Genomic DNA, 12,390 nt, shown 5'->3' with positions numbered 1-12,390 from the left:
ATATGCTCTACCACTGAAGTAGTTTGGCATAAAAGAATACTTAGTGCTCGTATTCGAAGTCTCTTACTTGAAATAATTTTATTTGTAGGGGAAGCCTCAGGGTTGCCATTTGACGTGGAAGGAAAGAATGTGGCAGGTAATTTTAACGGATCATATATGGTTTAAAAATTAACTTCATATTTCTTCATTTGTTTTCTTATTTAAATATTTTAGCTGCTAATTACGTGTCCGAGGAACCAATGAAAAAATTATACCTGGCTAATTATTTCAAAGCACTACTTTATGAGCTCCTAATTCTCTTGTGCGTCATTATTACAAGCTGGTCTCGCTAATTGCTGAACATTTGTTGTACTTCTTTTTCATTTTTCAAACATCGTTTGATATTACAGTCTATCTTAGGGAAAATTATTTCTTTTATGTTAAAAAAATAATTTCCATAAAATTTCTTAATTTCTAATACTTTATTGTAAGGTAATGACATTGCTGAAGCCTATCTTCTACATGTGGATAAAAAAATTGTTCAGACTATAGTCATGAATATCAGCATGGGATATATTACATAATATCAGTTTGCAAGAGTAAAATATGACATTAGAAACTATCTAGTATAAAGTTCAATTTTAATCGGTTTGTACAAAAGAAACATAAGGATGATTAAACTTATGTATGACAGCCAATTATCCATTTGAAATCTTTCTATACCTGCAACATTATTATGCAATCTTATATTCTCATCTATTTCCTAGAAAACTCTGATTACATATCGAAATCTCAGCCGTTATGACCTATGATACCTTTCAAACCAAACGTTTGAACGTGAAATTGTTTCTGCTACGGTAAACCCAGTTTTACTTGTAGAGTGTTTGGTTTGACCTCTGCCCTTATGCTATGTACTTTAAGGATTTCAAGATATTGAACACTTTGATTGGTGTAGCAAAAGTAGACATACCTCTCTTGAAGTATTCAGTTGTTATCATCACTTCACTACTTTGTTTCCTTTTCAGACATGTTTGATGATTAGTTATTTACTCTTGAATATCAAAATACGTTCAGTATTCATAAATTAAATTCCCTATTAGCTAAATCATGCAAATTCATAGCAAATAGTATTTTGTTCAACTTTCAAATCATTAAACAGAGTTATTCATTTTCAGTTAACAAGGGTTGTTATAAAGAACCATTCAATCCAAAATGAACTATCAATATTGATTTCATATGATTTTTGATTGAAATAATCAAGAACGATAGAAGCACCAAGGTAGACAAAGAAATTACAATTATACTTTATCAGGTCTCGACACTTTGAGTTTCCTTCAATATAATCGAATAATAAATGTACAATAACAACTTTAATTAGCTGTTTGTATGTTTCTCCTTAATCGGGTTTATTCTCATTCGCCATATTAGAAATATATGTTTCTGGTTCATTTTGCAATTTTCATTATCACTTGTTTGCTTACTAAATAAGATAATAAGTATTATATTTTTTTCTATTAAACAGCGGGCAAAACATTTGCTATAACTCAGCAATGTTCGATTGAAACAAACTTCAACTGCCTTCGATGCAGTATACAAAGAAATTCCAAGTACATTCCAGAAAAATTGCGACCAGAAGCATTTGGGGTAAGTGTTTTTGGAAATAAAAGTTGTTTTGAGAAAAACATATCTAAAACGCAATCATAGTTAACGTATTAATGGTGCGATAACAGGTATATCTTGCTTTAAATTGGGTTTGATTGCACTAAAACCATGCTCGTACATCAGAAACTTTGGGCTATCCAAAAGGGTTTTCTACGTGTGTGAAAAATGAAGGAAAAAAACTACCAGCTAGTTTTATATCACATGATATTAGCAGAAATACAAGCTATAACTTCTGATTCAAGCTTTGATTTTAACAATTAAAAAAACTCAAACATCATTACGCGTTTTAATATAATAACCAACAACAACAACAGCGACAACAAGACTGATAATAACATAATCTGAGACTCAATCATCTTTGTGTATGGCACAAGAGCCTCCAGTACTTTTCTTCCCTCTCCTTCTTCATTCCACCCAGTCGTAGCCACCCTACCCTTCCCCAAGTAACAGCGCTGGCTTGTAGTTCTGAATGATCGAAATGCACGTTATCTGCATTCCTTTTCAACCCAGACATTGCATTCTTTGTCTTTTGGTGTTTGATTTACGTTTGTTCTTCTTTTCTTTCAGTTGCATTTCTTCTTAGACTATGGTTCAAAATTCTTCTTCTTCATTTTCTTTCTGATAATATACTAAGCTATTTCTATGTATTAGTACAGTGTACTACACTCATCTAGCCCTCCTTCCTCTACCCATTCCTCACCCAATAGGAAAGATAAGTCTTTCAACATCGGCTCTTTTGTACGAATCATTTATAGTACTAGGGATGTCTTTCTGTCCAAGAATTATATCTCCCTTTCGTTCCAGTTCAAGATGCCAGCAGTGTACTTAGTGAACGAAAATGTTATATAAATTATGTTGGTACTGTTTTCTTTCAAACTAGTTCTTACCACGGAAAGAGGCAAGATAAGATTAAATAGGATGAAATATCTAACTCCACTGGTTATCAACTGGTAAAATTTTGCTAATTAGTGATTTATCAAAATTAAATTCAACACTCGATTTGGGGGTAGTTTGCAGTTGAGGTATTGTCAAATGGTTCATATGTCTTTTTGGCTCCTCGTTAATCTTCAGTGTTCTCCAACTCATTTAATTCAAATTTTACTGTCTTCTTTATATTTGCTGTATGCAATAGATATGTTCAGGTCCTATTTGTACTGTAATCTTAGATAGCCCTGGAGGTACTGTTACTGGAAAAAAGATCTAGTTTTGTCTTCGATAAATCTCTTTTTTCCAGCTATGATTATCCATGATGCCCCAGTGCTAGACATCACTATAAACTGTCAGACTGCAGACATCATAGTGATTTGACTGAAAAATTGTTAAAGCAACATTAAACATCCAACTCACACGCACACACACACACACAGAGTTTTGTCGGTTACCATTTGTAAAAAGATTCATTAGCCATTTGAAACAGTATTAAAGAGTCAGATAATCCTTTACACCAACGAAATTGCCTTATGGCGTAATCAACAAGCCAACCGAACAGTCAACTAAATTTGTCAATGGCTTCCTTAAAGTAAATGACGCCCGGGGCGACAATGAAGGCCCAATGGGCAATTTGTGCCCAGAGAACTCTGGCGCTAGTGGTTTTGGCTTTCCAAGACCCCTAGCACTGAAGCAACTGCCCCAGACTTGTAAACAAGCGAATGTTTACAGTTTATTGCATTATTATTTTTCAGCTTCATTTAAGGTAGCAGTGATGCTTTTAAATTTCACGTTAATACTGTCGTGTTTTAGGATTAAGGCATATCCCGTTAGTATGGCAATGTTCAACAAGTAATGTATATTGTGGTTCTATTGCAAAAAATGGCCTCCTGACACAATGGTGCTTTTTATTTGTATGCAGTAGTAAGAAAAATGGTACAGCAATAGATGGCCAGTAAATGAGCCAGAATTTGAATTATTCAGTCAATACTTTTGTATTAGTTGTCGTCTTTTGTTTCCAATTTCACAAATGCCATTCCTTATTTTTACGTGGAATTTTCAAAAGCAAACTGCAACTTTCTTTTGCAAGATAATTAGTTTAGACACTATTTTAAAAGTGGTGAAGACAATAATTGGAAAAGGAACATTGATCATTTAATCGACATTTGATTCAAGATGTAATCCATATTGGTCCACTGTCACATCCGAAATCAAAGATGCATATTTGAACCTTCTTATCAATAGGAATATGAGACATGTTTTATAACTCGAAGACAAATTTACGAATTAAGTGATATTCGAATAGACACGTTTAATACATTCCGTAAGTTTTGCTACAAAATACACAATTACAGATTCCAGCCAAGTCTGTCAACCAATATAATATGCTCTAGGTGCATTCAAATTATGTTGTTCTGTCCACGGGTCTAAATATAGGAAACCCCTTCATGTATTTTCCTGACCCCTACATGTATTTACCTCACTTTTATACTACTTTGTCGATGGAGATGATGGTCTAGTTCATAACATGCTATTTATTCTGTTAAATAGTTATCCGTGTGATTTTTAACAACACTTTTTGTGTTCCAAAAAGTATTTTATTCAGATAAACATTCTACCAAAAGGAAAATTAATACAAATACGAAATTCGGTTGACTAAATATATGTAATGGGTGGTTGCATAGATTCATTTTATGATTGATTTGTTTTGTTTATTTTTTTATTGGCATGGCTATTTTTCAGAGGGGAATAAAATCATTTCAAAGTTGCTTACTAAAAACAAATTCATGTTTCTCTTTATTTTTTTTACATGTTTTTAACTTCGACCTTGTTTTTAAACTTATTGTTAATAGATAGGCTATTCTTAGTCATGAAACGAAGACCCAAAATATGAATTGGTAATGTTACAATTATTATGAAGATACAGGCCTTCATAGTCACAAAACGATGATCTAAAATATGAATTAGTATTATTATCAAGAAAGAGACACTTTGTAATCACATTCTTAAAACAAAGGTACTTATAAAAATGAACGAATTAAGATTCAGTGGAAAATTGCTAGAATTTCTTGACAACAACAAAATCCCTACTGTGGTATATTGTTGAATCAGACTTGCTTTGTTTTCAGACAGGGTTAAATAGTTAACCAAATATCAAAAATGTTATTTACTGGGAAATATTAGGTCAACCAAATCCCATCGCTCACTTAAGTAACATATATTTATATGATCATTCAGTGAAAGCGACGTGAATTTACGAAAAGGGGCGAGGATGTGGGGGATGAACTTCGATTCTGGAGCAAGTTTGGTATATAATAAATAGAAACATTTCTTTTCCTACGAAAATATTCATTTATTTCATCTTGTGTTTAAAAAGAAGCCGATATATTTTAACTCGTGCCTTTGCCACATGTTCTAACATCACATTTGCTTACCACACGATGAGATATATCCGGTATTAGCCTAGGAAAAGAAAATATCCATTATGTATTCAAATAATCATCTCGACCTCTTCTTAACTACCTTTTCAGGTACCAGCTGACCTCATCCGAGCAACATATAAAGACTTACTTCAAAGTCCACGAGTGGTGTGCAGACAAAAATGTTATTGCTTTGCAACAGTTTTTTTGGTGTTTGCATCTATATTAGCAATGTTATTCCTTTTCTGCTTTTTCTATATGATATATTGCGTCGCTTTTCAAGCAGAGAAGAATCGAACTATCTGTATCATGAATGTCGTTGCTTTCTTTTCGCTACTGTTGATATTTGGAATCTGCTGTTTTGGAAGCAAGAAATATGTTAAGGTACGTGCTTCCTTCTATGCTCTACGCTTTGTATTACATTTGATACAATTTTTGCTTACACAAAATATGTTCATGAACTTAGATTAGTCAAGGGCAGTATCTGAGGCCATAACCTTCTGTTTTAACCTCAACAATTTCATACATTGAAACAATGAGAAATAGGAAAAATATTTGATTTTAATTTGGATGGAAACAATGCGCGTGGTGGTTGGCAGGGATATTTTTCATACGGCAATTACACATCCATTCTTTTGATTAGAACAGGGTATGTATGGAGACCTTTAGATTCTTCACATGTGTAATGTAAGATATGCAGGTTTATGTTTACATTTAGTTTTGAATCCCTAAAAATTACATGTTTGTTGTTCTCGTAAGATTATACTAGATTGTTTACAAGCTGCTACGTTTAAAGTATTATATCCCCTTGATGATTGTGAAGAAATAACGAATGTCGGGAATATTGAACTCGCTTGTGTTAGAATTATTATGTAAGCGACTCTCGATAGGTTATCAAATGAACAATGATTCTGTCAAAATTTAAAAATTAAAACAACTAATGTTACAGCAATAGGCAATATAGTAATCACAAAAACTTAAATAATTAAATTATTAAATAAAATTAAGAAGATACAATTTAATTTAGTGCCATTGCAACAACACAATGAATCCGATCGCCTGTTAAGAATGTAGTTATATGTTGTAACCTTTCAGGGTCCCAAACACAAAAATTAAGCATACTAAATACTAGTATTGCGAAAACTATTGACAATGATTCTTGGATAATACGCTTTATGTAGCTGAGATGGCAAATATATAAAATCCTCAATAAATGTTACCTATCTTCTTTGGACACAAGCTTTTGCCATGTTTTATTTTATATTTGCAGCATTTGTTTCGTAAATAGATTAAGCAAAAATTAAAAGAAAAAAGAAAATTGCTTTATATTTAATAACTATCCTGTGAAAGAAGATTACTTATTTCTCAATCTTCTTTTCTTCATCGTCATCTTTTTTCTTGTTATTCTTCTCTCTCTCTCTCTCTCTCTCTCTCTCCATTTTCACTTGTCTCATTTCCAAGTAAAAGTGACATTTAAGTTCTTTTCCAAATCTGTTTAAAATCTTTTTCAAATATGAGCAAGATTAGGGATGTTTCATCGCTTTAAGTATGCTTGAAATTAAATTTATAACAAACTGTACTGTCAAACCAGTAGTAATTCTTTCCAGTTTGACACTGAGTTTCACTTGCTCAAACACTGCTTTGTGCGCACCTTTCTTCCTTTGTAAAGTTTCATAAAATAAAAACACCTGATCATGTTTAGTTGCTGCTTTTTCTTTTATCACAAGTTGTGACCATAAAACTGCCATTGTCACTAAATATGACCGTTCCATCAATACACTTCTTCAGTAATGGATGTCAGCCGTGTTCAAGAATGACGTCACGCATAAAACCAAACCTTGTCTTGGTCAAGGGAAGTAATGCAGTCGTTTACTTGGGACAGTCTAACTAATAACCAATTTTAAGTTAGGAATTCGAAGCAAATAAACTGCGCTAAAGCGGCATTGGTTTAATTTATGTATACTGTTCGAAATAAATCAATACAAACGTGCTACTTGATATGCTCCCCATATTTGACCATTACTGTGTTTCAGGACTACTATCATTCTGTTTCAGAGAATATGACAAAATGCCGTATTAGACATGTCCACATCCAAATACAGAGTCCATATCAACCTCTTCTGTCTATCTCATTTGTCGGTTGTTATCTCGCATTATTGTGTTTTGTCTTTAAAAACGGTAAATGTATGATGTGTGTGTGTGTGTGTTTGTTTTCGTACTTCATTTTCAGGGAATTATGTCCCTTTAGTGATGTGAAGATGTAAACGGAACTGATTGTATTGTCTGTGGAGGTGAACAGACCTCTGAATAAACACTTGATTGAGTAATTACTTGTCTTGTCGTTTGACAGGCAGGCCTAATAACACATTTCTAAGCCTTCTAAGATTGTTTCTAACTAGCATTATTATGGTAGTTTGGTTTAACGCTCGTTCTCTTTTATTTTACCTGCTCCCCTCATCCAATCAACCTCACCTTGCGGCCCCGACCGCTTGATCGGTTTAAACTCATATACTCTAAGTCACATTTCTAATGTTATTCCATCAGGTGTCATATTGCGTCCACTGTCTATCTCTAACAGCATAGTCTATGAATGAACAAGAGTTTCTTTACTACCACATATTTTTTCTGGTGAAAATGCAATTCATGTTTTACATATAATGAACTAAAACATTGTGGCACATTTTGTTATACCCCATTGTTGGTGTAAAAATTGGCTAAATTAGTTTCGTCTATTGTAACAGGATGAAGCTCGGTTGTGGTTGCATTTTGCAAAGATACTAAAAACAATTGAGTGATTGAAATGTTTATTATAATGCAAAGTTCAACAACTGATACATAGAAATGATATCGTTCCGAAATGGAACCAATCAGAACAGGTAACTTCAACATGCATCAGAGAAGAAACAGTGTAAGGAATTTATAACCAAATATGATTGACATATGGATCTATAACAGTGGATTATATATATATATATATATATATGATTCTATGCGACCCAGTATATGACTGGCCCACCACACGCATCAAGATCAATTATTCCTCGCTCATTGTGGTTTGGTCGATTAGGTAGCTAATCTCGCTTGAAAATCCCTCTGAAGTTTTTCATATTAAGCTGTTGGGCTTTTGCGATAATATCAAAGTTGGACATGGGAATATTTATCTTCCGATTCAAACCCATACCATTCTTAGGCTGGATCCCATTTGCAGTTGTTTTGGTTTTGGTCTAACCACGTGTCTTTTTTGTGCCACTTCCAGTTGTTTTCCTTAGTGCCATTTTGGCTGCTGTTCCTATCAGCCTGGGTAGCGCGGCCGAAAAGGGAAATATTCCACCGGTTTTAGCAATGTCTACGATCGCCGATACCAACAAAGCAATATTGACTCTGGTGTTCTTCGTGTTAGATTCGTTTACGTGGTTGATCTGGCGTTTGGTTAACTCTAGTTTGCTTTTCCATCATGCAGTTGCGAGCTTTTAAGCGATACTTTTACTCCACATCGGGTCTTAGCAGTCAATTGTAGTTTTTAATTTGATCCTATGCCAAGGTCATATTTACGCTTGGTATAACGTTTATTATATGGTGTGTAATTTAACTGCAGTGTGTAAACGCAGTCATCTAGCTGATTCAATTACGTTTTCAACTGGGACAAGTGAAAATGGAGAGAGAGAGAGAGAGAGAGAGAGAGAGAGAGAGAGAGAGAGAGAAGAATAACAAGAAAAAAGATGACGATGAAGAAAAGATGATTTTCAATAAATATCACTAATTACTCACACATGTTAAATGCAAATCTCTCGCCTGGAAATACAAGTTGTATACATTATGATAATAGCAGTGATATGATTATATCTCAGTTAAAATGTCAATTAGGCTTTTCATTATTTCATTGTCTGTCTTTCAATCTCTTGAACAGAATCCAAACAGTGTCCACAAGAACATAATAAAACACAACAGGATATTGTCCAGGTATGGTGTCATGGTGACAGTAGTGCCCGGGCCTATGTGGGAAACAGCATCTGTATCCTTTACCGTTAACACACACACACACACACACATCCACACACACACAGATATATATATGTTTGTCTATATGTGTGTGTGTTTGTCTCTCTCTCTCTCTCTGTCTCTGTCTCTCTCTCTCTCTCTATATATATATAGCGTTCCCACGCTACAGGAAAATAGGAGAAAGATCGAAATGATAAAAAAATTTTCCCTACCGTGAAAAGTCGTGGAATTTCGCAAATATTGATGAAAGTCGGGGAAAAACCCGGGAATGTTCCGCCACCACTTGACGCCAGAAACAATCACGTAACTGAGTCGTAACTAAATTGATCGTGAGTTAAATTTATCGAGTTCTAACCAGAATATTCAGAGGGTGCAGTATATTTCATTTGGGTGCCGGTAAAATAAACATATATGCGGAGCCAGTCCAAACGCTCAGTGGATTAGATTCGTCTAGTAGACTTTAGTTTTCAAAGTGAGCTTGATATCCTGATCTTTCCTTACGTGGAAGCTATGAAAACCACTATAGCATCACAAGAGGCAAACGTCGTGTTGGCAAAGCGTAGCCGCTTACCGGATGGCCTATCATCCGGGAATGTTCCGCCACCACTTGACGCCAGAAACAATCACGTAACTGAGTCGTAACTAAATTGATCGTGAGTTAAATTTATCGAGTTCTAACCAGAATATTCAGAGGGTGCAGTATATTTTTCATTTGGGTGCCGGTAAAATAAACATATATGCGGAGCCAGTCCAAACGCTCAGTGGATTAGATTCGTCTAGTAGACTTTAATTTTCAAAGTGAGCTTGATATCCTGATCTTTCCTTACGTGGAAGCTATGAAAACCACTATAGCATCACAAGAGGCAAACGTCGTGTTGGCAAAGCGTAGCCGCTTACAGGATGGCCTATCAAACTTTAAACCTTGTTAGATCGAGTGCTACATGCATGAAATGGATATGAAAATTACTTATTGTCTCAGAAATGGTGAGTATTAAAATCGGAGTTGATGAAATGTGACCTGGTACTCGCGATTTGCATTGGTAGTCGCTTGTGTACACAAATCTAGCAACCCACATTTTCAAATGTTGTAGAGAAAAAATAAAACAATATTAAATGAAATTTGAATACTGGTTTCCATATTTATATATTCCGAGAACAACTTCAGGAGTTGTGTCACGGGACTGCCACGTTGACATGTGCTATCTGCTTGATAAATCAGACTGGCCAGATTGCTGGTTTTTACAAAAAAGGTATCAGACTTTCATTTAATATAAATGAATTTCTCTACAACAACAATAAAATGGAGTTTGTTGTTGATATGACGTGACTAATGGACTTCCGATGTCGTCGTTTGAGATTTGTGAAGTGATTAATAATGCAAATGGTGAGTTCCAGGTCAGATTTCATCAGTACCGTAGTTTGGTTTAGTCTGTCAGAGAAATAAAGACATTACGAGAAAATAATTAATTTTTCTATCGATTTCATGTAGGTTTAGGTTGATATAACTTAAGTTTAAATTTTCTAGGCTCGCTGGTAAGCGACTACTATATGTCACTACCGCACCGCGGCGGCAATTTCCAAAGTTTCGATATATAATTGTAAGACCCCCCCCCCCCCCAAACCTAAATGTCCAAATATGAAAAAAATGGGGTGGGAATATTCGGAGGAAACCCGGATTAGAAAACGGAATGCTATTCCTTTTAATCCAAATGTGTGGTCCAAATTGTCGAATCTCAAAGCTGAAATGAGAAATTGTCGTCCCTTGTATTATATATTAAAAAACTATTAAAGCCCCTGTATCAATACAGGTTCGGGAACTGGTTTAATGAATTACAATAAGACAAGTTGATTTTACAGAAAATTCAGTCCTTGTTTAAACAACAGTATATACTGTTTTAGGTCTTTTGTCAAAATTTAAATCAACCCATTTGAATGTTTTTTTTTAAAATGATTGGATTTTTAACCAGATCTTCTTAAGGAGATTAAAGTGTTTGATAAATCTTGCTTGGGATTTTATTGGCACAGATAAATTCAGGGTTAAACTCTCTTTGTAACAAGACAAGATTCTAATCATTTGCGTTTATAGTTTTTTTATATACTGTAATAGGAAATGTTTACTTTCTATAACATGAATATATGTATGTATATATATATATATATATATATATATATATATATATATATATATATATATATATATATATATATATATATATTACTGTAGAATTCTTTAGAATTAAAGGCTTGAAAGGAATAAAAAATAATGTATGTTCATTATGTTGTTCCCACTTAGCAATATAATGCAGGTCAGCAAAATAAAGTTATAATTTATTTTTGTACATTGAAATGACTTTACATGCCATTTAAAAGGAATATAATCAAACTTGTTTCGTGTGATACATTTTGTGGCTTTGTATATGATCATCTTTTCTGGCTTAGTTGTTTTGGAGAGTCTTGAAGAGAACCATCCTTAGATTTAGAAAATGCATGTTTTATAATCTAAAATGTTCTTTAATTTCATTCAGTAATGGTCATATGTGAACCTTGAAAAAAATAATTTCATCCTGGAAATGACCTGGAAATTTATCTTTAGAAAAGCGTGGGAACCATATATATATATATATATATATATATATATATATATATATATATATATATATATATATATATATATATATATATCTGTGTGTGTGCGTGTGTTTGTCTCTCTCTCTCTAACTCTCTCTCTCTCTCTCTCTCTCTCTCTCTATATATATATATATATATATATATATATATATATATATATATATGGCTGAATCTATCTCAATGATCCCACACTCTTTTTCAGTGTAAAAAAATAATACTTCAGGTTTGAAAATATTTATACAAATAAAAATTCCATATTACGATGTGCAAGTTTACTCAGTTGGTAAAATTTCGAGATTTCAAATTATAAACCCAGAATTTCGCTCTTTTTATGCTATCCGCTTTTGACCAACATATGTTGTGCTCAGTAATAATCATTACTAAATAGTTTTTGCTACAGTTTGTACTGGAATGTTTAGACAGACATTTAATTTGTCTTTGCAGTAGTATGTCCGCAAAATACCCTGCGTTTGGAACATGTAGATATCTTACGGTTTCCCTACATAACGCATTTTACAGTTTAAACAATACACCACGTGTATAATATTTGCGTATGTTCTTTAATTTTTAGATGTTCTACATGTTTTCAAGAGTTAGAAAATGATACAGCTTATAACCATTAAATTAACACTTACAACATCCAGGTTTGTCGATGCTTGGTAGTTTGGATCTTACTAAAACCTCCCTTATGTTCTCATTTCGTTTGTCAGATCTAACCAAAGTTCAAAACACTTCAGAAAATGGTTTTGAAAATCACGAAACTGTATTCTAGAAT

General features: G+C 33.6%; 1 protein-coding gene across 6 annotated transcripts in view; it reads left to right on the top strand.

Annotated features, from left to right (window-relative positions):
- LOC149785544 (uncharacterized) overlaps positions 1-12,390 on the top strand; it is a 66,289-nt gene that overhangs the window by 23,994 nt on the left and 29,905 nt on the right. For 5 of the 6 annotated variants that reach the window (XM_089979344.1, XM_089979343.1, XM_089979341.1 and 2 more), the window contains exons 4-7: positions 89-136; positions 1,502-1,623; positions 5,100-5,372; positions 8,896-9,000. In XM_089979344.1, the coding sequence (XP_089835470.1) occupies positions 89-136; positions 1,502-1,623; positions 5,100-5,372; positions 8,896-9,000 (548 nt within the window). The remainder of the gene's footprint in view (positions 1-88; positions 137-1,501; positions 1,624-5,099; positions 5,373-8,895; positions 9,001-12,390) is intronic. The other variant, XM_089979345.1, reaches the window with a different exon arrangement.

Source organism: Sinohyriopsis cumingii, chromosome 13 (genome assembly GCF_028554795.1).
Source record: "Sinohyriopsis cumingii isolate HCF-2022 chromosome 13, ASM2855479v2, whole genome shotgun sequence".
Lineage (NCBI taxonomy): Eukaryota > Metazoa > Mollusca > Bivalvia > Unionida > Unionidae > Sinohyriopsis > Sinohyriopsis cumingii.
Note: the sequence above shows the minus strand (reverse complement) of the source record. Positions and strands in the feature narration are given on the sequence as shown.